At 45.7% G+C, this 27,336-nt stretch overlaps 1 protein-coding gene across 9 annotated transcripts in view; it reads right to left on the bottom strand.

Annotated features, from left to right (window-relative positions):
* The window catches only part of LOC139393663 (MAP7 domain-containing protein 1-like), a 58,318-nt gene that overhangs the window by 6,231 nt on the left and 24,751 nt on the right, over window positions 1–27,336 (bottom strand). Inside the window, exons 2-14 of one of the 9 annotated variants that reach the window (XR_011629795.1) lie at window positions 24,660–24,878; window positions 19,534–19,602; window positions 18,844–18,864; window positions 14,684–14,847; window positions 14,159–14,270; window positions 11,792–11,896; window positions 9,885–10,004; window positions 9,328–9,467; window positions 8,904–9,034; window positions 7,074–7,339; window positions 5,524–5,812; window positions 3,071–3,251; window positions 1,125–1,267 (exon numbers count right to left, since the gene is read on the bottom strand). Coding sequence is in view for 8 of the 9 variants with exons in the window: in XM_071142008.1 (XP_070998109.1) it covers window positions 1,125–1,229; window positions 3,071–3,251; window positions 5,524–5,812; window positions 7,074–7,339; window positions 8,904–9,034; window positions 9,328–9,467; window positions 9,885–10,004; window positions 11,792–11,896; window positions 14,159–14,270; window positions 14,684–14,847; window positions 18,844–18,864; window positions 19,534–19,602; window positions 24,660–24,878 (1,922 nt within the window). In the remaining variant the exon portion in view is untranslated. The remainder of the gene's footprint in view (window positions 1–1,124; window positions 1,268–3,070; window positions 3,252–5,523; window positions 5,813–7,073; window positions 7,340–8,903; window positions 9,035–9,327; window positions 9,468–9,884; window positions 10,005–11,791; window positions 11,897–14,158; window positions 14,271–14,683; window positions 14,848–18,843; window positions 18,865–19,533; window positions 19,603–24,659; window positions 24,879–27,336) is intronic. The other 8 variants (XM_071142008.1, XM_071142015.1, XM_071142023.1 and 5 more) reach the window with 8 other exon arrangements.

Raw genomic sequence — 27,336 nt, 5'->3', positions numbered from 1 at the left:
ACGGGTTCGTGGTAATGGCTGGAGCGGAATAAGTGGAAGGGTATCAAATGCATCAAAAGGGATACCGAGTCAGTTGTACAACTGATGCCATTCCATGTGTTCCGTTCCAGCCATTATTATGAGCTGTCCTCCCCTCAGCAGCCTCCACCGGTGTGCGTGATCCATAGAATCCATACTCAGTCAGGTATGTAACAGCAGCTGTGGACCAGTGTGCAGAGGCATGTGACTCAGCAGGGGTTTGGGTAGAGGACATACTGTTCTTGTGCAGTAAACACCACTAGAGCCTGGCTCAACACACAATGTGGAGCTGCTTCGGCCAGCTGAGCTGCATGGGCCGAGGGAGGGAGGGAGGGAGAGACCGAAGGGGGGAGAATAGGAGAGTGAGGGACGAAGGTGGACAAGAGACAGACGGAAAGAGAGGGTGAGTGAGTGAGAGAGAGAGAGCAGACTCACTCAGAGCATGGTCCGACTGCGAGTGGTACGCCAGGTGTGGGCAGAACACATAACCCTGGACCGCACACTGAACTGGGCCAGTTAAGACTCACTCTCCACCATAACTGTTTTATATATAGCCTGAGGTCTTGGACCTAGTATATAATCTTCCGCTCAAACAAACAGAGACTGTAAGCCATATTAAATCAAAACAAGTAGCCAGGATAAGCCAGCATCATTCTTTTTGGTGACAGAATAATGAGAGTTGATATTATGTTCAACAAATCCTTGTCTAACTAGTGAAACAAAAAGAAACGTAACCAGAAGCTAAATCAAGCATGCTTCCCTGTTGCTACTGGAACAATGTGACTTTTGACTGATCCCGCAATAATAACCGTTTTGATTGAATAAGGCCCTGTGTGTGCTTACTGTAATGTAAACATTTCCCTCTGTGCCTTTTGGAATATGTACAGCACAGAAGAAATACAGTAGTCTGCAAGTCTGTTACGGTGCCAGTCTGTTTGGCAGGACAATTCTATAAGATGGCAATAGTGCAGAAACAGTCTGTTTGGCGTGACAATGGCTGGAATTCGATAGGAGTTGGCTATACACACAGATATGGGTACCAGGGTAGAGAGGACGCTGGTGGGGTATACTCATGTAGTAGAATGAATGCATGGACCTTTTCTTACCTTCTTCCTCTCCAGTCTCTCCTGCTCCTCCTTCAGGAAGTGTTTCTCTCTGTCCAGACGCTGTTTCTCGGCCTCCTCCTTGGCCTTAGCCTCAGCCTCCTCTCTCTGGAAAGCATACAGATTACAATGTGGTATGCCCTTCCCTTATAGAGAAAACAAAAAAAAACAATCATTTCACATGTGTTTTTGGGACACTTTACATGTGCTCACGTGCTTCCGCGGGCGTGGTTTCATGTTAGCACGTGTTGCTTTACGCGTTGTCACATGTTATCGCATTAACTTCACGTAAGATGACGCGGGATCACATGAAAATGTTTTTTATTTTTTGGGGGGAACAATTCACATGGGACCACATGTGAGATTCATGTGAAATCCGTAAGGGTTACCATAGAGATACATTATATTATTGACCAAGATGACGGCCCTTTCAGTCACACTGCTGGGAAAACCAATGTCCATTCTAGTGTTGACACTTCACTGACAGCGCACTAGAGGGTATCAAAGGGTCTTCAGCCAGAGAAAAGCACCACGTAGACAGGGACAGAAACCACACAAACCCAGGGGCAGCTCCTATCACGCAGTCCATGTTGACACCTTCAAACAAACACTTCTGTGAATCACAGTGTTTTCCGGCTGACTGACTGACATCTGTTCGTCGGGATCCTGGACCTCGACTGCTCCTAAGCAACGGCGGTGAAACCATTGGTAAACACGGGAAGTTGTCGGGGAGTCAAACAGACTCAGGCCTTTTCTGCTGATCTCCAAAGAGTGAAAGGGGCCATTCAATGTGCCATTAATGTCAATGTCTGTAGCCATTGGGAAAATGTTGACCGACGCTAACGACAAATCACATTGGTTGAAATTGATTTGAACAAATATACGAAACAAGGTTGATTATGAGTTATGTCTTATCAAATGAGGTCAGGTAGATGACAAACTTGGCTAAAGTAGTGATATGGGACAGACAGGGTTACAGAAGGCTCTCTGTCACAAAGCAGGTGGACAATAAGAAAAGCAGACGGACAGACAGATGGACAGACACAGCCCCTCCGTGTGTGTAGACTAGACCCCTCCGTGTGTGTAGACTAGCCCCCTTCGTGTGTGTAGACTAGCCCCCTCCGTGTGTGTAGACTAGCCCCCTCCGTGTGTATAGACTAGCCCCCTCCGTGTGTATAGACTAGCCCCCTCCTTGTGTATAGACTAGCCCCCTCCGTGTGTATAGACTAGCCCCCTCCGTGTGTATAGACTAGCCCCCTCCTTGTGTATAGACTAGCCCCCTCCGTGTGTATAGACTAGCCCCCTCCTTGTGTATAGACTAGCCCCCTCCGTGTGCATAGACTAGCCCCCTCCGTGTGTATAGACTAGCCCCCTCCGTGTGTATAGACTAGCCCCCTCCGTGTGTATAGACTAGCCCCCTCCGTGTGTATAGACCTAGCCCCCTCCGTGTGTGTAGACCTAGCCCCCTCCGTGTGTGTAGACCTAGCCCCCTCTGTGTGTGTAGACCTAGCCCCCTCTGTGTGTGTAGACCTAGCCCCCTCCGTGTGTGTAGACCTAGCCCCCTCCGTGTGTGTAGACCTAGCCCCCTCCGTGTGTATAGACTAGCCCCCTCCGTGTGTATAGACGAGCCCCCTCCGTGTGTATAGACTAGCCCCCTCCGTGTGTATAGACGAGCCCCCTCCGTGTGTATAGACTAGCCCCCTCCGTGTGTATAGACTAGCCCCCTCCGTGTGTATAGACCTAGCCCCCTCCGTGTGTGTAGACCTAGCCCCCTCCGTGTGTGTAGACCTAGCCCCCTCCGTGTGTGTAGACCTAGCCCCCTCTGTGTGTGTAGACCTAGCCCCCTCTGTGTGTGTAGACCTAGCCCCCTCTGTGTGTGTAGACCTAGCCCACCCGTGTGTGTAGACCTAGCCCTCTCTGTCTGCTGGCAGTTGGGGGTGCTTGTTCACCTGTTTCTGTAGGCGCTCATTCTCGTCCTGCTCTGCCCTGGCTCTCTCCTGCGCCTCCTTCTCCTCATCCACACGCTGGGCCTCGTCTCTCAGGCGCTGCTCCTCAGCCATGAGGCGCGCCTCCTCCTCTCTGCGCTGGCTCTCCTCCGCCTCTCGCAGCTTACGCTCCTCTCGCAGGACCCTGAGCCAAGGGCGACAAGCATTTAGCAATCCTACCTATAACGCAGTCTCCTCCCCACCTTCGCTGTGTCGCCATGAGTCTAGCGAGCAATACAACCTATAATGTATCGCCAGGGGCACTCTATCCAACCAGTCTACCAATCAAAGCATAGGCGTATTTACAAATGTGCAGTGCCTTCGGAAAGCATGACTTTTCCCACATTTTGTTATGTTACAGCCTTATTCTAAATCAGATTTTTTTTTAAACTAAATCCTCATCAATCTACACACAATACCCCAGAATGACAAAGCGAAAACAGGTTTTTAGACGTTTTTGCAACTGTATAAAAAAAACAAAAAAAACATAAGTATTCAGAGCCTTTGCTATGAGACTTGAAATTGAGCTCAGGTGCATCCTGTTTCCATTCATCATCCTTGAGATGTTTCTACAACTTGCTGTGGTAAATTCAACTGATTGGACATGATTTGGAAAGGCACACACCTGTCTATATAAGGTCCCACAGTTGACAGTGCATGTCATAGCTAAAACCAAGCCATGAGGTCAAAGAAATTGTCCGTAGAGCTCAGAGACAGGATTGTGTCGAGGCACAGATCTGGGGAAGGGTACCAAAACATTTCTGCAGCATTGAAGGTCCCCAAGAACACAGTGGCCTCCATTATTCTTGAATGGAAGAAGTTTGGAACCACCAACACAGTTTTGGAACCGCCAAAGTGAGCAATCGCGGAAGAAGGGTCTTGGTCAGGGAGGTGACCAAGAACCCGATGGTCACTCTGACAGAGCTATAGAGTTCCTCTGTGGAGATGAGAGAACCTTCCAGAAGGACAACCATCTCTGCAACACTCCACCAATCAGGCCTTTATGGTAGAGTGGCCAAACGGAAGCCACTCCTCAGTAAAAGCCACGTGACAGCCCGCTTGGAGTTTGCCAAAAGGCACCTAAAGACTCTGACCATGAGAAACAAGATTCTCTGGTCTGATGAAACCGAGATTGAACTCTTTGGCCTGAATGGCGAGCGTCACGTCTGGATAAAACCTGGCCCCATCCCTACGGTGAAGCATGGTGGTGGCAGCATGATGCTGTGGGGATGTTTTTCCGCGGCAAGAAATGGGAGACTAGTCAGGATCAAGGCAAATATGAACGGAGCAAAGTACAGAGAGATCCTTGATATAAACCTGCTCCAGAGCACTCAGGACCTCAGACTGGGACGAAGGTTCACCTTCCAACAGGACAACAACCCTAAGCACACAGCCAAGTCAACGCAGGAGTGGCTTGAGAGGATCTGCAGAGAAGAATGGGAGAAACTCCCCAAATACATGTGTGCGAAGATTGTAGCGTCATACCCAAGAAGACTCAAGGCTGTAATCGCTGCCAAAGGTGCTTCAACAAAGTATTGAGTAAAGGGTCTGAATACTTATGTAAATGTGATATTTCATTTTTTTAAAACTGTTTTTGATTTGTCATTATGGGGTATTGTCTGTAGATTGATGAGGGGGGAAAAAAAACAATTTAATCAATTTTAGAATAAGGCTGTAACCTAACAAAATGTGGAAAAAGTCAAGGGTTCTGAATACTTTCTGAAGGCCCTGTATACATTTAGATTTAGAATAAATCCGTTACCATGTGCTCTAGCTTAAAGAGTGAATCTTTGTCATTGTACTACACTGGCAATATCTGTGTCAGCAAAATATAAAGTTCAACACAATCAGGAAATGAAACTATTCTATAAGGAAATAGTTGCCTGCTGATAAAATGGAGAGGAACAGAGCGCAAAAGGAGCCCGTTGCCCAGCCTGACAGCTGTCACAACATAAATACCCAGTGGTCACATAGTAACTATGGTCAACTTGCTACAATAGGCTGACACGGGAAATCCTTATTAGCTCATAAACCTGAGCGGAGGGGGGCAACTTAAGCCGTTACACAAATGTCAACAGCTCCACACCTCCGGGGGGTAATACGAGCACCACACATACTGTATCATAGACAGCGCTGAGTGGTCTAATTCTGCCGTGCATATGACACGGTGGAGAACTGTATTGTACCCCATATGTTGATGCTTTACACATGGAATTATTCAAATTGTGATGTGCTGCCATGGTTACTTCCACCCTGTCCCTTCGAGCTGGTAAGACATAGGTTGTCTTTACAGTAGAAAGGATAACGGTCGAATCCTCCAACCAAAATTTCAGGAATTTTGCAACCCGACTAGACACTGCTGTGGCTCTCTCCAGTGTGGGTTTATGTACTGCAAATGAGGATAATATGATTCTCACTTCTCTCTCTCCTCCAGCTCGCGTTTCTCCTGCTCCTCCCGCTCCCTCTGCTCTCGGGCCTGCCTCCTCTTCTCGGCCAGGATCCGGGCGGCCTCCTCTGGGTTGTTAGTGCCCGCCATGGGCTTGGCTGATGAGGAGGCTGGGGCTGGGGACGATGCAGGGACACTGGGGGTTGATTGGGCGGAAGGAGGGACCTCAGCGGGAGCGGCGCTGGCCGTCGTGATTGGTGTACTCAGTGAAGGGGGCGTGGCCAGAGCGGAGGATACCACGATTGAAGGAACGGGGGAGCCTGGCGAGAGAATCGAGCAGGAAAAGAGGAGAAGAATGGGAAAATACAATAAGAGTTTTCTAAAGACAAATCACTGTTCACACTATCGTCTTCTTTAAGCTGAAACACTGATAAAACTGTGTAATTACATTAAGACAATTACACTAGACCTCTGGTCTAGATTCCTCTTGGTTGATGTGAGACACGCTGTGATGTTCTTAATTCAAACAGTGGCAAAATATGGAAACGTTGGCCATTTTTGGATTCTGTAAACTTGTAATTATAGCATTTTTCAGTAATTAACACCCCCTCTACTGTTCCTCGCTGTGTGTGAAGGAGAGAAAGACAGAGAAGCTGTGTAACTCACTTAACGAGCTGGCATTGTCGGCGTGCCTAATTAACCACGCCGGTAATCATCCCGTGGTTGGGCCGGCGCTACAGTGCACTGACACGCGCGCACGTACGCGCGCACACATTCACTTTTTCCAGTTTGAGTTTCAAGTTCACTCTTCTCAGCCATGGGAACAACTGAGCCAAACCACAAAGAACTGAAGAAGCATAGTATGAACCAGCCGTGGCAGGGCCTATAGAAAACAGACACACTAAAAATCCAACTTTTGTCAGGGGGAAATGAAAAGGTACTGAATTATATGGGTATATAGTGTTCTCACGGCTCGTGTGCCAAGTGCATACAAATATATCAGATTCTAAATTATCTAGGGTGAGTGAGTCCATATTTTTCAAACCATTTTTCAAACCATTACAAGCCACACCATAACTAGACGGAAGACAGGACTTCCATTCACAGAGCTTAATGTCAATGTAAATATAACTGGTTTAAAATGTGATATAACACAGGAACTACACTGGGGCATTGCAGAAGCAGTGGGTTGTTTCCCTGCTACACTGGAAGCTTAACTTAAGACCAACGAAGAGCAGAGGCCGAACCACTTTATCAAGTGAGCTACTTAGAAATCTTGAAAATAGAACCAGAGAGTCATTTGACACTGAGCAGCGCAAGCCTGTCGCGAACCGCACTGCCTATGCCCGTTTTTCATTGAAATGAAAAGGAGTGTCTCGCGCTCGCCAAGAGTTACACGTCTAGTGTTACAAATGAACTCTTTCCAACAACATAAACAATACATCCCCCCCCTTAAAGTGAATGTGGTTACGCTGATTAAGCCCTTTTAAAATGATCCTGCACCGTTGTGATCCCTGTAAGAGGAGTACACTTTACTTACACTCTCCACCTGGGGGTACTAACTACCTACTGCATACTCACTCTTGCCTTTGGGCTCCTCGGGCGTGGCTGACCTACGGCCGCGGGTCTCCCTGGCCCTCTCCAGGGGAACGGGGGAGGAGGTGCGCCCATGGTCCACCCGGGCCGGGGTCCTAGCCCTCTTGGGCCGGGTCTTGGGGGTGGAGGGGCTAGCCCGGGCTGAAGAGGGGGGTTTGGGGGAGGCAGCGGGGCTGGGAGAGGAGGAGGAAGGTCTTGCTCTAGGAGTAGTGGCGGGTGAGGCAGCCCGCTGTCTGGATAAGGGACTAGGACTGGAGGGAGGGAGGGAGGGAGGTTAAGAGAGCTATTATGTTAGACATGAATACAAACAGTATGTCGGACAAATCATTAAAAATCATTAGAAATATGCAAATAATAATAAGCAAACAACAGGTAAGTAAAGGTTAGTCGAACATTTAGTCATATCCAGCCCTAGGGATGAAAAAATTGTCCATCTCTATACCCAATCAAGCAAGGAGACTACCACTAATACCTCCACTGCAGTAATACTATTAATATGGTTTCTGTTACATATGTGCCTCCCTAACCTCAAGTCTCAGACAGCAGTCAATAAACATGACCTCACCAGGTAGCAGGGTCAGACACGACACAGCCTAACACGTGTAACATTGTGTGGTCTGTGACGGAGCATTATGGGATGGTTTCCCAGCAGTAGACAGGGTAATAGTCGCCGCTCGGAGGGGAAAGTCCCATTATACCAGAGTGGTGTGTGTGTGTGTGTGTACTTCTCTTCCTTAAGGCATCTGGCATTCTCATCTCTCTCTCAAGTCAATCCCAAGGGCTTTATTGGCATTGGAAACACGTTAACGTTGCCAAAGCAAGTGAAGTAGATAATATACAAAAGTGAAATATATAACAAACATTACCTCTCTCTCTCCTCTCTCTTCTCTCTCTCTCTTCTCTCTCTCTCTCCCCCTCTCTCTCTCCCCCTCTCTCTCTCTCTCTCTCTTCTCTCTCTCTCTCTCCCCCTCTCTCTCTCTCCTCTCTCTCTCCTCTCTCTCTCTCTTCTCTCTCTCTCTCTCTCCTCTCTCTTCTCTCTCTCCTCTCTCTCTCTCTCTCTCTCTCTTCTCTCTCTCTCCTCTCTCTCTCCTCTCTCTCTCTCTCTCTCTCTCTCTCGCTCTCTCTTCTCTCTCTCTCCTCTCTCTTCTCTCTCTCCCCCCCCTCTCTCTCTCTTCTCTCTCTCTCTATCCTCTCTCTCTCTCTCCTCTCTCTCTCTTCTCTCTCCTCTCTCTCTCTTCTCTCTCTCTCTCTCTCTCTCTCTCTCTCTCTCTCTCTCTCCTCTCTCCCTCTCTCTCTCCCTCTCTCTCTAGACCCTTTTGTTAAGTCAGAGCACTCGTTCTTTCTCTCTCTTCCCTCCATCTGTCAGTGAGCCCCATCCATTTCCACGTCCCGCGGCCGGCTATGATTAACGCGCTGGATAAATATCCTTCGGCTCGGGGGCCTCATGCTTTTAAGTCTTAGCCTGAGTTCACTTAAACGCACAGACACGCTGGTTTTACCATCTGTACTCACAGTCAGGGTTATCTTTGTCTCTTACTGTATCCCTAAGCTTAGCAAACACTCTAAGCTCTAATCTTAGTCTTATACCCTATTCACACTATAATGTCGACCCAATCTACATATGATGTGCTGGCTTGTATATGTTCTTTAAACGTTGTCCTTTCCTGCAAGTTTTCAACAACTATGGTGGATGTGTAACCAGGCCAATACAGTACAGCTGGGCTTGGCTTGGTTCGGCTCAGTAGTGTGTAAAGGGTGTTTAGTGCTGTACTGTGCCAAAGGCAGATACCGTAGATCCGTGTGAGAGCAGGTTACCTGGGGTCCGGTCTGTGTCTCATGCTAGGTAAGGACTGTCTCTTCTTCAGCACCTTGTCTTTGCTGAGAGCACTCTTCTCCTTTTCATTCTCCCGCTCCTTGTCCTTCTTCTCTTTCTTTTTCTTCTCTATCTGTGGATAAAAACATCTCTCTCTCAAAACCAAAAGATACACAGTACATTCGAGCTTATTCAAAGTGCCAAACGGTGTTCTATTGTGTTTAAACGGCAAGGGATGGTAGTAGTCGGCGCTCCAGATTTCGGACCATGCAGGCCTGCAGGCAACAGGGGTCAAGTCCGGTCTGTCTGTGCCCTTCACTCTCTATGACCCTCTTTCGATGTGTATCTCTCTATCTACTCTCCTCTCTATCCAGTCAATGAAATTGAAAAATACGAAAGGAAAGAAAATAGGGGTGGTTGACGTACCGGCGTGGAGTCGCGTCGGCGCTGGGTGATGTCGGGCGTGCTGGACGTCACCCTCCAGCGGTCGGAGCAGCGGTGGTGGGGCCGGTGGGCACACAGCATCAGCGGGCTGGCCGAGGCCGAACGAGGGCATAGGGGCGACTCTGGAGGGGAAGGGAAGGAGAGGCACATAGAGAGCAGGCGAGAGAAGGAAGGAAGATAAATAAATACGACACCCATCTCTGAAAACGCAAGCAGAGCACAGGCAACACAGGTATTCATTGTCACGCATCACTTCACATACCCGAAATGAGTGTTTCTCAAACCTCTTGTCGGTGCCCCTCAAACGTTTCACAATTGTGTCGTGTCCAGAATTATCGTAGTTCATAAGCTCATTCAAGGGTTTGATGATTAGTTGACAAGTGGAATCAGATGTGCTAGCTCTGACTGGAACAAATGATCAAATACATGGAAGTGCTGGGGGCCAAGAGGAGAGGTTGGACGAATGCTGTTCTAAATGACAAACAACCCCGCCAATAGCAGGTCTCATCTATCACAGTGGGAGTGTGATAACTACTTACGGCCTTTACCGTTGCTGAGCACGCTGGCGACGCTGCGGCTACGGGCCAGAAAGGACAGGGTGGGCGTCATCAGTCGGTCCACAATGCTGCTCTCCCACGGGCTCAGCTGGAGGCTACGGGCTGCGGGATGGGACAAAACACGACCAATTTTATCACATATATTCAAAGTCCTACGCTGGCCTTAAGGGGCAAACCAGCTTGATTTTCAAAGCCGGTTTGCCTCTTAGAGCCACCGTGAATATCTCCACTTCTGTCTCGCCATGTCAGACGACCTCAGTGTTCAAACAGTATTAAAATGTACCTTATTACCCACTAGCTGTTTGATAACTATTGAAACCCCATTTTAGTTAATGACTCAAACGTAATGATCCAATATGGCATTCTCATCACAGTGTCACATATATACGAAATACCGACATTGAGCTAAGCTTTGCTCTCGGTTAGCTTTTCCAGGTTGTATATTATAACGACAGATCAAATAAGACAATACCTCACCCGCATAAGCCCTTGTGTCTCTAGTAAACACGCACACCAGATAAAGCGTCAAACCAAACCCAGGCCTACGCCCCATTCTTATGCTCTATGGGGAAATGGTGGGTTCCATGTTAGACTGGAACACTTCCAGACGCATAATAACATGAGAGGGAGGAAGAACACAACCTGCATGCCAGAGCAGTATAAAGTAAGCACTGCCAGAGCTAGCAACAACCCCTCTGGCTATCGAGGCAGCAGTTCAGAACATGGACATTGAGGAGAGGGAAGAGAGAGAGGAGAGGGAAGAGAGAGAGGAGAGAAGTCCACTGCAGAGGTTTGCTCTGGGTCTTTTACGGTGCACCAAATCACGTCCCACTTCCCTATTAAACCTGCCCCGAAGGACAATACGGTTATCCAGCAGAGAGGGAAAGAGAGAGAGAGAGAGAGAGAAAGTGGGCGAGAGAGAGACTGAAGTAAAAAAAAAAAAGAGAGGAGAGTGAGCTTTTGATAGACAATGAGTGAGACAAAAGAACAGGGGGTAGAGGAGAAAGAAGAGGGGTAGAGACAGAGAGGAAGAGACGAGAGAGGGGAAGAAGAGAGAGGCGATCGTGAAAGACAGGGTAGGTGGAGAGGAGGCAGAGGAAAAGAGGGAGAGGGTTACACTTTCAGCAGAGTCGCCTTAATCTATTTTCAAGCATCACAGGTGTTCCTGTGGAGTTTTCAGAATGCATTTTCTCTGAAAACGCTGACTCATCCTTTAGTTGCCGACTTTAAAAAATTCTAAACACTAAAGTTCCTATGTGTTCACACCGGCACACTGCAACCTACTTAGACATGTACTTATGAAAGAACTCTGTACCTGCAGTGGCGTTCTAGGTGCACTGAAACACCTCTGACTTGTGTGAGTAACTCTGAATATGAGTTACAATATTCCGCATAGTACCGTGTATTTACTTCGGGTTAGCCTAGGCCTGAAAACCCATTCATCCTCATCATCATCACCATCACCATTCAAGACATTGACCAAGACTTTCCAGTGAGTGAAAAAGCATCTGCTGACACACAAACCAAAGAGCACGAAATGACCATCACCAGCAAATGAATAACCCAATAACACCAAAAAAATGTGGGACATAAAATATGAAGACAGCGTAAATGAACCCATATATTCACACCAAAGTATGAAGTATATAAATGCAGGGACTGAATGCAGAGGGAGGGAGAAAAACCATAACCCATGAACCACAGAAGAAAAAAAACTAGGGTGGATTTGAATTTGGAAGGTGAAAATGATTCGGTAGGCAACCATCGAACACAGACAGGCGATTGGATTGGAGACAGTTGGGAGGGAAAAAAACGGTGGAGAAAAAAAACGTGAGGGAACGGATATGAAAAGTGGGCGTTCCCGGAAAAGGGGGCCTGACGTGTCTTACTTCTGTTGGGGGAGGTCCAGAGGGTGGCGGAGGACTTGGAGAGTCTCTTGTTTATAACCGAGTCCACGTGTTTGGGCAGGTTGACCGCCGACACCGAGCATCTGCCTGCGAAGCCAAGAGAGTAGTCCAGAGAGATGGTGGGTCACACTGTTTCACACAGGGGAGGGAGACCTCCAGGATGTGTCACGGTGAAATCAATCCCCCCCCCCCACACACTCGTACATACATACAGCAAACATCCAAATACCAAAACGGTGTATTTCCAGAGGGCAACTATTTCTGATTCAATAAAGAAACAAAATAATAAAATCTCTGTGTTGAACGTTTCCCATCTGACAGTGTTATTTTACATTCCTTTCCACATGGAGACGACGGAAAACAGAATAGAAATTCTAACTGTCAAAGTGTCATGTCAAAGTATACTTCGAGGAGCCTCCACCAAAAATGTAATACAATCTGAAAACAGACAATTGATGGTAGAGGGAAATAGCGCAGCCTTTTCTACCCACTAAAAAAATATATATATATTTAAAGAAATATTGTGTTGAGTCTACTGGGTCATGCGTCATTCAGTTCGGTGTTCATATTCAAAATGGATACACTTGGACTGTTTGTGACAGTGACACCAAAACACTGAAAACGACTGACTATCAATGGCCTGTGAACACATATGTCGAACCTGCAATGACATGGTTAGAATGTAAAAGAGTACAAGTCCCATCATTGTCCCAAACCAGAGCTCTGCTGTACACAAAGTAGTAACATGATGTACTACACAAATGAATACCAACGTCAGTCAACACAACTGACACACGTGTAACACAACTGACACACGTGTAACACAACTGACACACATGTAACACAACTGACACCTAGTGGAGGGAAGTACTAAGACAACCCCCACTGATTAAACACCATTCCCCCCCCTCAGACCCTCTAACAGAGACTAATCGAGTGAACATTGTGCCCTTCATTAAATGCCACTAGACATACGACAGTATGACAGTACAGTCTAATGTTAATGGGGGAATTGGTTGTCTCTGTCTCTGACCTAAATGTCCCTCGTCAGATATGGGTTGCAGTTAGAGATGGGCAGGGAGAGGTCTTTTTTCTGCAGGCCAATATAGCATTCTGCTGCCTCTTCCTAAATAACTCCTCAGTATGGATCCTCAGTAGTCCACTGTATCCTGTTTGTTAACGCTTGTTACGGTTCAGTCTTTTCCTCTTTTTTTCTACCTTTCGGTCTTTGACAGCACTGGGTCTGAAAGAGGAGGCTGGGGGGTCCCAGATTTGTTTGGCTGTCTTGCCAACGTCTATGTTCATTGTGACCATAAGAGTTGGCATGGGGTGGAGAACAGCAGGAAGAGAGAGAGCGAAAGAGAGAGACCTCCCTGCTTCATACACCTCTTACCAAGTACATTGCTGTTACCGACTCCATTTGACTTGAAGGGGGATTTGGCGACGTGAATCAATGCTAGCGAAACATGAATTGCCCACTATTCTGAGGTGTGTTGATGGTTGATAACGCCCCGCTTACTGCAGGCTCTAAAGTACCAGCAAACGGAATCACATTGACCAATACTTTATCTGTATCTAGGGGCTAACGACCCTGAATGAAACATCCAGTCATGCAGTGGCCTGTATGTGCCTGAGGTTCGTCGTGCACATACAGTCTGTAACCCTGCTTGCGGGGGTTCGAATCCCGGGTCGAACCCTTCACGCTACTTATATTCATTCTAGCTGTCTCCCCTTCATTCCTGTCAATAAAATATGAATAATATAAAATCCTTGAAATAAAAAATGAAGAATCCCCAGAGACCCTACAGAAACTTGACCATTGAGTATGTCGCATAAACGCAGACCGGGAAAACATTGGTCAGAATTGTTAGTGACTCGCAGGGCATCACTACATATCTGGCACCATCACAGCCCCCCCCCCCCCCCCCCACACACACACACACACACATATACACCTCAACCATGCCTGGACATCTCATTTTCACCTCAGCCTTGTCATTACCCAGCTATTTCCTTGCGGAATGAAGCCAATGTTCCCTCCGTCTACAGGGAAATTAGACTGCTGTAGTGTAGCACATCCCAGCAAGAGCTGATAGGGACATCAACCCACCTGTCGTGTGTGTGTGTGTGTGTGTGTGTGTGTGTGTGTGTGTGTGTGTGTGTGTGTGTGTGTGTGTGGACCATGTGAAAAGAAATGATCCGAGCCCAAAAACAGTCGTTTGGCTCGGCAAGCTAGTGCCCAGTGTGTGTAGGCGAGGCAGTTGTCTTTTGAAGGAAGGAGAGGCTTCGGGCAGTGTCTGGGTCGGTGGGCTCTGGTTCTGGGTTCCTGTTTCAGCGGTAGGTACTCACTTTCTCTCTGGCTAGAGTTCTGGCCGAGGCCTCCGGCCCAGGACAGTCTCTGCTGGCGGATCTCAGCCCAGGTCTTCTTCGTGGACCGCTGGAGGGCAGCCTTATAACGCTCCTTCATACCAAACATGGAGAAATACTAGGTTAGCACTAGTTAATCATTCTCTGACTCATTCTCTTCTTGTTACCCATTCTCTAGTTTTGTTAAGGCGGTGGAATTCCACCACTCCTTTAGTATTTTTCCGACCTTCATTGAGACAGTGTGGAAATAGATGGGGGAGATGGGGATAGTAGAAGGGAAAGCAGGAAAGGCGGACGTGGGGATTGAGCCCACGATCACCGGGGCTCTAATATTGGCTTGCTGTGAGGAGTGTTACCACCCGTTCTGGGGTGAAGTTTCCCTTAGGTAACAGATCTAGGATCAGCTGCCCCTCCCCCAATACTAACCTTTGCCGTTAGTGAGGAAAATGCTAAACTGACTTAAGATTAGCGTCTAAGGGTACTTCACCCTTCTCCCTCACAACCGACCTTGTTCTTCTCTAGTTTCTGTTTCTGCCTCTCCTCCAGGGCGGCGCGACGTTTCTCTGTCTTGATCCGCTGCTCCTCCAGCTTCCTGCGCCGCTCGTCCAGCTGGCTCTCCCTCAGCTGCCGGGCCTTTTCCTCTTTCTCCAGCCATTGGGACTTCTTCGCCGCTACGGGAGAACCAAATCAGGAGGGTTAGAGAGGCAAGATAACAAATTGGGATCAAGAGAGAACTCTCTCTCTCTCTCTCTCTCTCTCTCTCTCTTTGAGGCCCTGTTCAAATATTTCAAAAGTGCATCCTTCATTTCTCCCTTCCTTGAGGCAATCACTGATTGGAAATGACTGGACAAGTGAAAGCCACGTGGGGGAGCATTCTCTCTCTTCCTGTCCCACTTATTTGAGAATCTTATATTCTCTCTTTGAATAAAATACCCTTGCAGCTGATAGGTAGAGCCCTGTTGCACTGTCAGATGTTGACCAACATTTTAATGTTGTTTTCCTATGGACAGAAAAATAAATCCCTTGTGTTTTAATCTGTTTCAATAAAAAACAGTACTCCTTCCAAACCCAGATCTATGATAAATAGTATTTGAAGTACTTTTAAATAAAACACAAATGCCTCTTCACTCTGATGTTGACGGTGCTTTAAAATCTCAAATCCCACAAAATGTGGGATGTGTGAAGTAGTGTTTCTTTTCAACAGGGAAATTCCACTATCCCACAGATATAAATTGAATTACTTCACTTTGCACAGAGCGACACAGAGGCAGCGTTATGCAAGGTTCGGCTGATACCCTTGGACTGACACTTCACCACGTTAATCGCATCAAGCGGCGGTTTCAATAAACTGCACAATAAACTTTGATATGGTAAGCGTCCCCACCCCCTGAGCCATTCAAAGAGGGCTTATAAGGTGGTATTACGCCACCATCTCTATGACTGCCTCTGCGTCTCAAATAGCATCGTATTCCCTGCATAGTGCACTACTTTATGACCAGAGCTCTATAGGGACTTAATTAAGGCACTAAATAGGCAATAGAGTGCCATTTGGGACACACGGTGCTTCTCTCTCTTTGCACATAAGCGACTATATCTTTTGGCTTTATTGAATAAACCCCAATGAAGGATCAGGTTCTTTTGGGGGGGGGGGGTACTTGATGCAACAAAAACGAGTAGTTATCCGATTACATTAGGGGAATACTGGGGCAACATTGAAGGCAAACGCTTAGATTTATCGCAAAGCGCACAGCTGTGCTTTTATTTGAGAGGAGTAGGCTCAAAAAGCACCATCACACCATGCCACAGCAGGCCAGAGGGCCCCAGCGCTAACAAAATGAGTTCCCACGTCTTATCTGCTACAGTGAGAGTGCATTTCGCTACAACGTAATTCAAATGTAATAACAGTAGTTTAACTCCAGTAAGGCAAGGGCATATTATTAACTTCTGCCGAGGCAAAGCTTCGAGGGCTAGCAGCAGAGGTAATTGCGTGTAGACTGTCTCGGAGATTCAGCCTTGTGGAAATCTGAAGTATGGGGAGTGAGAAGGAGGGAGTGTGGGAGAAGGGAAGAGGAAGGAGAAGCGAGGCTTCCAGTGTCCACAGAGGCTACATGTCAGGGCTGGCTATGGATGGAGATTTACACAGCTCTCGCCTCCACTGACTCAAAAGGCACAGCGACTTGTCACAGTGAGAGCATGACAGACTGCACACCGCCCTCACACGTCAAATATGTGACAGTGTGAGTGTGACACTGACAAGGCCCACGTGAGATCTCGGCACATTGCCAGGGAGCAGCACAGTGGCTGGGCTAGCCTAGAACACACATAGCATTGAGGAGTAGGAGAAAGATAACGCCATAGGGATTTTTTGTTTGAATGCTGATGTCAAATAGACAATTATTTTGTACGATAAATGGATACTTTCAGTTAATAACTGGTCTTAGGTCATTTACTAACATCCCCATGTGATCTGATATCAGTTTTGACGTGGTTTGAATAGGATGGCGTAGTGGCAGTTGAGCCAATAAAAAGGTGTGTGTGTGTGTGTGTGTGTATATTGAAGAGATCAACAGCACTGCATTCCCCCTGTGGATGTGACTTAAATACGATCTTCCCTACATTGACACTCAACATCTATGTCTGCTAGGCAGCGGCTAGAACCGGGAAATAATCAGTTACTGAGTCCTGTTCCCTCCCTGTCCACATGAAGTATGCATTACACTCTACAGAGCGCCAAGAACGGACAACTCATATGGTCACAGGGCCAAACACGTCTTCTTGCGGCTTCGTGAACATTTCATGCATTACTCAGCAGAGGCCTATCAAAACACTAAAACATACAGGGAGAAAATCCGATCTTGTTTGAGGGGGGTGGGGGGGGGGGGGTGGGGGGGGTACACACACAAAAAAATGGCACTTTATAGCCTACATTTGAAGAAGACACAATACACTCCAGATGTTGATACTTTAAAAGACTGGCCTTGTTAGCCGGGATTGCCTCCTAGCTGGGATTGCAAACACAAGTTTATAGATTGAATCTCTGTGAATGAAGGAATTAGATCAGGGGAGAAACCCTCTGTCTGGCCTCCTGCCCCAGTGGACTGACAATTAGACTGATCCATAATGGTATAACCCATTTTAGCCAAGATCTACTACACTTTACTACGATGATGAAGGCTGGATTTACCAGAAGGCATATAGGTTACTTCTATGAGGTTCTTTACTTAAGCAGCTCCCAGCTTTGTACTCCCAATTGTGACAACGGGACAACGAACATGACCTTTATAGTAAAAACGTGTCTCTCATGACAGACTGTTGACATAAATGTTTACTCATGAAGTAGCTGGCCAGGAAATGTGCGATTTGGATCTGGGTTCCCGAGATTAAGTATAAACACATTTGCCGTTTAGCAAGGGTGATGTGACTTTTGATTCCTATCCTCTCTTTATAATTCCTGTATAAAATGGCAAAATAACTGCATATAGTGGTCATAAATTATACGATTATACAGGTAACTGACAAAATAAAGGAAACACCGACATAAAGTGTCTTAATACGAGACGCCAGAACAGCATCAATGCACCTTGGCATAGATCCTACTAGTGTCTGGAACTATTTTGGAGGGATGCGACACCATTCTTCCACAATAAATTCCATAATTTGTTGTTTTGTTGATGGTGGTGGAAAACGCTGTCTCAGGCGCCGTTACAGAACCTACCATAAGTGTCCAATTGGGTTGAGATGTGATGACTGAGACGGCCATGGCAAATGTTTTACATCGTTTTCATGCTCATCAAACCATTCAGTGACCACTCGTGCCTATGGAGGGGGACATTCTCATCCTATGGGGGCATAGCCATGGTAGCCAAAATAATGCCCCAAAAAACGGCCTGCCCAATAAGTTTATACATGATGGGATGATATAATGCTTAATTAACTCAAGGACAACACCTGTGTGGAAACACCTAGTTTGTATCATTTACTCAACATGGAAGGAAAATACGTGATGGAAGTAGACACTAGGCTAACGTCCTACGAAAAAAAATGTGCCCCAACAATGTGGGGCTGGTAAAATGACCATATAACTGTGTAACCGACGGTTACAGATGAAGACCGTCATGAAAATAAAATAACCCTCAAAACTATATAAAAAATAATAATATATATATATATATACTGTATATATATACAAACTTGTGGAACGAACAGCTGACTGAAGACCGGACGGCCGAGCATTCATGAGGTTGAGTCCGTTTATGCGGTAACATGGACAATTTACAGCGTTGCGCTTTGTTGAAACAAGCAAGGTGTTGTAGCAAACGAGTCTTCGGTTGCCTAGGCAACGCCCCCCTCCCTGCAGCAGCAGCTCACAAAGAAATAGAATGAATAGAATGGGCTTGGATCCTCTAACCCTGGCAACTTGACTGATAAACTCATTGGTACACTCACAATGGCTGCCTGGTACCCGTGAAGCAATCATTTCCATGGTAATGTAGAAAGTTCATTAAAAAATAAAATTGTAGAGAGGGTGATTGAACAACAAACATACACAATTGTTCAACTCAATCAAGGTAACAGGTCAAAACTGCAGGTCAAGACAACGAGAATCACCACCACCACCACCACCACCACCACCACCTACCACCATGGACACATAGGGTGTGGTTTACCTTGTATCTGGCCGAGCTTGTCTGGAGGGGAGATGGGCGAAAGAGAAGACAAGAGCAACTGTCAATCATGCAAAGCAGTGCACATCACCAGGGTGTCACTAGAGCCAAGGACAGTGTGGCTTGTGAAACAAACAAACAACAACACTCAAGCGGGTGACAGGCAGACATCTTGACTGACAAAAGAAATAGAGCCAGAGAATTGTTAAGGCAACTTGAAGAAGGGCATTGACTTATGCTACTATCAATTGAAAACAAGTTGGTATCAATTGACGTTAGGTTAAACATATAGGTTCAGAGCTGGGGATCGTTAAAGCGTTTGTGAGTTCAAACAAAAAGGGGTTAGCTAGGCTATTGTTTTAATAAAATGCAGATGAACATTCATTTGGTGCTCGCACGTTGAAAACTGTAATGTGTCTTGAAAGCCAAATACTAAATCATTGGCTTGGTTTTCGTTCTCATTGAAGTGCTCAGCTTGAGCTTGAGCCACAGCCTAGGTTGGTTTGACGTTCCTTCAACGTTTCCCCAAATGTTTATGCGATACATGTGCACACCATGTGTCGGCCAGAAAACAAAGCCAACGCAGACACAACCTACAACATAAATCTGCCACCACCCCTTACCCACCAACACTAGGGGGCATCCTCTCCCTGTGTACAGAGTTTCCTCCTCTCAACCTCCATCTCAGCTTACCCAGATATTTGGCCTTCTCCTCTCTCCGCTCCTTGGCCAGCTTCTGTCTGTCCTCTGACTTCACTGCGTCTAGGGTGAGAATGAGACAACGAGAGACAGAGCGAGGAAGTGAATGTGAGAGGTCATTGTACACAGAGAAAAGAGCGCCAATCCAGCCCCACATCTGCAGAGCGATAAAACGCTGGAAGCTGGCAGTCAAATCTGGCAACTTTCCTAGAGCCAGAGCCAGATAGAGACTCCACCCTAGTGTCTAATAGAAGTGAATGAGCAATGTGGGAAAACACTCTGATTAGGACTGGTGGTTAGTCACACCATGGCACACCTTGTCTACAGTGTCCTGGTGAGGATTCATGATCGAACATGTAATTGCATTCAGTTAAGTAACACACCTAAACCTAGACAGGATATGGCTATAAACAGGGTTTATTTTTCACTTGTGCCAAGTCAACCATGTTCTTTCAGCATTCAATGTAGCCGTTTAGTGGCTTATAGGAAATGCGAACCACATAAACAACCACGTTGGGGAAGGGAGAGATGTTCTTTGTCCAACTTCGGGACAAATAAAAACACTGTACATCAGAACAATCCATTTCTATAGAGGTCCTCTTCCATCTTCAAGCAGAGCTGTCTTGCAAGTCACTGTGTATGTTCAAAAGTCTCTGATTGGTGCTGACTGGAAAAAGTGTCGATTCATCTTTTCCCACTGTAGCATCTCTGGTGTCTGCATTCCTCTGAGCACCTTAACTCATGCCTGGAGGGCATAGTCCTACTGTTACAGGAATTCTACTGCACCCTTCTGGGTTGTCTGCTATGGATTCCATGTGGAACACTGCCACCGAGCCATAACCAATTACCAATTTCACCCCAATTGCTTTTGAATGATAATCAAAAAAACTATTCATATAATTAGACGATCATGCTGCATATGATTCATTGCATAATTATGACCTAAGCAACAACTCCCTGGATGAAAACACCATACCGTAATTACTATGATGTCATTCTCAAATGCCAAGCACCAATTACTAACGTTTCGCGACAATTGATCGGCATTTAACTGGCCAAGTTGAATTCTACTGTGTGTGTGTGAAGGCTTCCAGCGTCATCTTCCATCCATTCCTTCCATGCACAGACCATATGTTGTACATCCATGTCACGATTCATACTTCAGTGGATTCTAACACATTAAAACACAATCATCACAGTGCTGAAACAATCCGCCAGACAGGACAGAACAGCAGCGGCCTCCCTATAATATCCTCTGACCCACTTTGAAACTACGTCTGATTATGTATAGTGCTGTAAAATGCGCTAGTGTGTGTGTGTGTGTGTGTGTGTGTGTGTGTGTGTGTGTGTGTGTATGTGTATATATATATATATGTAGGCCCTGACCATCACGATGAGTCACCCACAGGAGCCTCCGAGACAGAAACAGAATCAAGCTGACCCAGAAACACTGCAGCGTGTTTGGGTTCCAGACTGTTAGCAGTGTACTCCTCAAATCTCAACAATATGGTTCTCTGTCATCTGTTTTACTTGCCTTTTTGAAAGGAATAGAGGAGCAGTTTGATCCATAGATGTCATGGCAGACTGTAAAGACAAAGTAGCTAGCTAGCGCACACAGGATTTGGTTCTGGGGTCCGAGTTGAATGTATAGGGAACTTTTGTCCGGGCATATCCAATTGGTATCCTTTAAAATGGACCACTTCTCTCATTGGACAAAGATGGGCATAGTTTTCTGGCTATACAGTGCCTTCAGTAAGCATTCATATTATTTCATATTTTGTTGTGTTACCGCCTGAATTCACCCATCTACACACAATAGCCCATAATGATAATGGTGAAAACATGTTTTTAGAAATTTGTGCACTCACTTGGTCACTCAGGAACATTCATTGTCTTCTTGGTACGCAAATCCAGTGTAGATTTGGCCTTGTGTTTTAGGCTATTGTTTTGTGTACAGGCTTCCTTCTTTTCACTCTGTCAATTAGGTTAGTTAGTATTGTGGAGTAACTACGGTGTTTTTGATCCATCCTCAGTTTGCTCCTATCACAGCTATTAAACTCTGAAACTGTCACCCTTTGCCTCATGGTGAAATCCCTGAGAGGTTTCCTTCCTCTCCGGCAACTGAGTTAGGAAGGACGCCTTTATCTTTGTAGTGACTGGGTGTATTGATGCACCATCCAAATTGTAATTAATAACTTGCTCAAATGAATATTCAATGTCTGCTTTTTTTAGGTGCCCTTCTTTGCGGGGCAATTGGAAAACATCCCTGGTCTTTGTGATTGAATCTGTGTTTGAAATTCCCTGCTTGAATGAGGGACCTTGCAGATAATTGTATGTGTGGGGTTCAGAGATGATGTTGTCACGCCCTGACCTGAGATATCTCTGTTTTCTTTATATTTTGTTTAGGTCGGGGTGTGACTAGGGTGGATACGCTAGTTTTGTATTGTCTAGGGGTTTTGTATTGTCTAGGGTTTTTGTATGTCTAGGGTTTGGTAGGTCTAGGTATTTGTATGTTTATGGTGGCCTGATATGGTTCCCAATCAGAGGCAGCTGTTTATCGTTTATCATATTTAGGTAGCCATTTCCCGTTGGTGTTTGTGGGATCTTGTTCTATGTTTAGTTGCCTGTCTGCACTATTCATATCGCTTCACGGTTTGTTTTGTTAGTTTGTTCAGTGTTTCATTCTTTAGATAAAGTAGAATGTACGTATACCACGCTGCGCCTCGGTCTCATTCGTATGACGAACATGACACATACATTTACTCCTGAACTTATTTAGGCTTGCCATAACAAAGGGGTTGAATACTTATTGACTCAAACATTTGTTAAAATTTCCAAAAACATGATTCTACTTTGACATTATGCAGTATTGTGTGGAGGCCTGTGACAAAACATCTAAATTGAATCCATTTTAAATTGAAAGCTGTAACACAACAAAATGTGGAAAAAGACAAGGAGTGTGAATACTTTCTGAAGGCACTGTATTTATGTCCATGGGAAATCCACAAGAAAGTGTTACAGTAAAAACCAATTCTCCATAGCAACAATTAACAAGTGCCATGGAGAGGGGTTTGGGGGAGCTGTTTGGGGGAGCTGTTTGGGGGAGCTGTGTGTGTGTGTGTGTGTGTGTGTGTGTGTGTGTGTGTGTGTGTGTGTGTGTGTGTGTGTGTGTGTGTGTGTGTGTGTGTGTGTGTGTGTGTGTGTGGTTGGCTGAACTGAAGCAGCAGGGCCCCCTGACAGTGAAGAGTAAAATCCCTGTCCCTTTAATGATCTCTTGAAAACCTCCCGGGAGGCAACGGACCACCGGTGGCCAAATGCCATGAGCTGTCAGACCCAAGGCTGAGATTTGCCAAAGTATAATTAAAGCGGACATTATGGAGGTAGTGCTCCCAAATGCATGCCTTGACATTTAATTGAGCTAATTAAGACCTGCAGACTGTTCCTGTCCTTTTCCTCCTACCCTCGGGGTAAGATATAACACAGAAGTTAGCTTGCATGACTGAGCAGAAAGGCAACCTGATAGAGAGGAAGTGACAAAAGCCCTTTTAGAATGTGCTGTCTCAGAAGTGTGTTGACTTATTGGTGCTCAAATGCTTCCAATAGACCTTCCAGAGACATAACATTATAATCCTTGTCATAAGACACTACAAAGGCTTATGATAGGTTATAAAGCATTATACCTGTCGGCTTTAAGTAAATTGCTACCGATATCTTTTACTTTACAAAAGCTGATCTGAGATCTGTTATCTACTGAGGGATCCTGCAGTTAAATTAGAATGTCGCTAAAATGAGCTCCTTGATCTGACTGTATCGGATCTGGCACACCAAAACCAGTATTCTAATTTGGTGTTATTGTGATCATCTGGGGAAGTTAGTCAGTAGAACTAATTTGGATTAGCTCTGCCACCTCACGCTACAGTTAAATAGACCATGACCACAATCAATAGATGAATGGGCAAAGAATAAAATGGGCAGAAAGGAAGTAAGACTATGTTCACAAATCCCCCCCAAACATATTTCTTAGTGTTTGAATGTGCTACAGTGCTGGGGCCAGGACAAGTAGTGGCATTGTGGAAACAAATGTTGTGGTGGTGCAACAGCGGGTCAAGCTAGGCTAAATGCCCCCCCTGGCATCACTCAGTGAAATGTGATGCCCAGTCAGATTAATTCCTCCAACTTTTATTAGAGACCGGAGGTGATTAGCAAGCAGGCTAGCTATAGCCTGTTAGCGATTAGCCTGCTAGCAAATACATTCTTGTCCAGAGCGATTTACATTAGTGAGTGCATACATTTTCATACTGTTTCCCCGTGGGAATCGAACTCACAACCCTGGCGTGCCATGCTCTACCAACTGAGCTACACACAAATAGCATTAGTCATCCACTCAACATTGCATCAGAAATTACAACAACAACAAACAAAAAACATTTTGGCCAAATTCTATAAACCTACTGCAAAACAATTCTAGCTTAATGGATTTTGTCATGTGAGCTGTAAGCGCTGTAACTAACCCCCTGCACCAGGTCTATTGGATTTACCCCCAGCACTGAAAGCCTGTGGTCAGGATCATTCTGGACTGAACCATGTCCCCCCCCCCGAGGGGTCGGATGACATCACTTGAGTGCTGAGGTAATTGCTTAATAATCACAGGAAGATAGCCTTTATTACACAATCATGGACATCTAATGCTGTGTTTGTGTTCATACCCCTGAAAATGGTCATAAACTACTTCAAATGCTCTATGGTAGATAGAAACACATACTAATGGGCATAGGTGGAAAAAGTACCCAATTGTCATACTTGCATAAATGTAAAGAATCTTAATAGAAAATGACTCAAGTAAAAGTGAAAGTCACCCAGTAAAATACTACTTAGGTAAAAGTCTAAAAGTATTTGTATTTAAATATACTAAGGTATCGAAAATAAATGTAACTGCAAAATATACTTAAGTAGTAAAAGTAAAAGTATAAATCATTTCAAATTGCTTATATTCAGCAAACCAGACGGCACTGTTTTCTTGTTTTGTTTTATTGACAGATAGCCAGGGGCACGGTTCCACACTCAGGCATCTTTGCAAATTAAGTGTTTAGTGAGTCCGCCAGATCAGACTGGCGACTTACCTTTATTAGGTTTGGAGCTAGGACTTGAGCCAGGCATGGGCAACGTCGGTGTAGCAGGTGACTTCGGGATGACGTCCAGTTTTGTGTGGGTCCCCACTTTCTTTTCTTTGTCCTTTTTCGTGTAGGTTTCCATTATCTGGGCTGGGCCTGTTTTATAGGGGCTTGTCAACCCCTCAGTGTCTTCCTTTGTGGGGCTTGGGTCCTGCGCCGGGTGGGGAGCTGGTCGGAGAAAGAGAGAGGAAGAAGACAGGTGAGAAAATGGCAGAGTGAGAAGCGTTAACACACCACAATATAGTGATGGAATTCAACCTTTCCTCATTCCAAAACAGCAGCTTGTCTGGAAGTGGGTCTGAGTGATGTTGTATTGATCTACTTTATAGTCTCTAGAAGGTAACAGGGGCAACAAGTGGAATCAAGGTTGATTAGGAAACCCCTTGTCCATGGAGGAACTTTATATAGCACAATGCTTATGATCATAAAATGCTTAGGATCCCATAACATGTTCACTGTACATACATACTGTACCAGCAAGTCATAGTATGAGATCAAAATGTGTTGTGGTCTCTGCTGAGCTACTCAACTAACTCTCAGCCTCAATAATGTAAAACAATAAACACACAAGAATGATAAAGCACATCATGACAATAACGATATGTTAATACAGGTAACGAGTGGAGGACAGAGGAGCCTCTTAAAGAAGAAGTTACAGGTCTGTGAGAGCCAGAAATCTTGCTTGTTTGTAGGTGACCAAATACTTATTTTCCACCATAATTTGCAAATAAATTCATAAAAAATCCTACAATGTGATTTTCTGGATTTATTTTCTCATTTTGTCTGTCATAGTTGAAGTGTACCTATGATGAAAATTACAGGCCTCTCTCATCTTTTTAAGTGGGAGAACTTGCACAATTGGTGGCTGACTAAATACTTGTTTTGCCCCACTGTACATCTCACCCACTGGCAAACCTTAAAAGAGTCTAAATGACTCAAGATATGCTTAGTCCACTAAGCACTCTAATAGCTACAAGATCTCGGTTCGCTGGTCTGCTTCTCTAACTTTACCCCACGCTCCTCTCCCAGAACGTCCGGCTGATTCATCGACAGTCAGGGCTGAGTGAATTCTCTCCCTGGCAGAACAAACAAGGCAATTGCCTGTCTGCCTCTTGATGATTCTACCGGGGAGGAGCGGATTGATTTAGAGAGGGGGGGGGGGGGACAAAATACATGCAGGTTCCTCTCTTTATGACAAAAGTCATCCTTAATTTAGCCAAACAGAACATTTTAAAGGTGTAGTTTCATCCTAAAAAGTATTGTCTGTCTTTTTGAGTATACTGAACACGGATTAGGTGGCACAAAGTTTGTTATTGTGTGTGTACAGCTTAATTGGGCCTTGATTGTGTGTGCATTTCCTCCTGTGACCACAATGGAATCACAGGTTGCACCTGCAAAAACCTTTAGGCATAGAAACAGTTGGACAGGGTGTTGGACAGCGTGTTGGTTGCGAGAGCTCTACGACTGGGTCAGTGCCTCAGTGGCAGTGTGACTCACACTTGGCAGCTTGAGCCTGAAGCTCCCTGCTCAAACATAACTTTGCCCAGGCTCTGGAGGCCTCACAAAGTCCTAGGGGGGAATATTTGGCTCCTTTGTCCACTCAGCACTGTCGCCCTACATTCCTTATGCAACACTCAGCATTGAGCCGAGTTTCTTCCACATAGTCTCTCAGGGTAAACACTGGGGCAACGTGCTTTAAATGATTCATTCAGGGCTAAAAACAATGACGGTGGAGGAGGTATGTCACAAAGGACCACAGACAGGACATGTACTCTCTTCTGTGCAACACAGTGGCAAGTATGATAATGCCACACAGCGCAGCAATGCTGGAAGAAGCAAATAGTGTATGACTTTGGGAAGTCATTTTGATGTACTTAGTATCGAACCTAGTTGCATGTAGCCTATACAGTATAGCTATATTGTTTTGAATTGTACTCTGATACTGAACAGTCGGCGGGTATAGAAATTGAATGACTAGAATGGTCATGCCCATCTAGCCATTCTATTTCTATGGGAACAAGTCTCCTCCATATTGACATTGTCGTTCTCAGTCACCTGCCATCTGTCGTACAGTCTACCTCAATCAATCAATCAAATGTATTTATAAAGCCCTTCTTACATCAGCTGATGTCACAAAGTGCCGTACAGAAACCCCGCCTAAAACCCCAAACAGCAAGCAATGCAGGTGTAGACCTGCACGGTGGCTAGGAAAAACTCCCTAGAAAGGCCTAGGAGACACACACCTGGCACAGAGAGACAGACACAGCTGACCAGACCTCCTCCATCACATACACTATGTATTTTTGTGGGATGCTGGCAGGCACCTGGCTGAGCGAAACCTGTGTGAATTACACATGTTATGGTCTGCTGGAGGCAGTGATGAAAATAAGACTGGCATTCGGGCAATCTGCTGCTTACCTCCGCAAATAAGAGAGTCAACAGGGAGGACCAATGCATTATTACCAGAAAAAAAAGAAGGACCCACTCCATGAAGCATAGCGTACAGTGGGGAGAACAAGTATTTGATACACTGCCCGATTTTGCAGGTTTTCCTACTTACAAAGCATGTAGAGGTCTGTATTTTTATCATAGGTACACTTCAACTGTGAGAGATGAGGTCTAAAAC

This window comes from Oncorhynchus clarkii, chromosome 3, assembly GCF_045791955.1.
Source record: "Oncorhynchus clarkii lewisi isolate Uvic-CL-2024 chromosome 3, UVic_Ocla_1.0, whole genome shotgun sequence".
NCBI lineage: Eukaryota > Metazoa > Chordata > Actinopteri > Salmoniformes > Salmonidae > Oncorhynchus > Oncorhynchus clarkii.
This window is presented reverse-complemented; position numbering and strand designations above follow the sequence as displayed.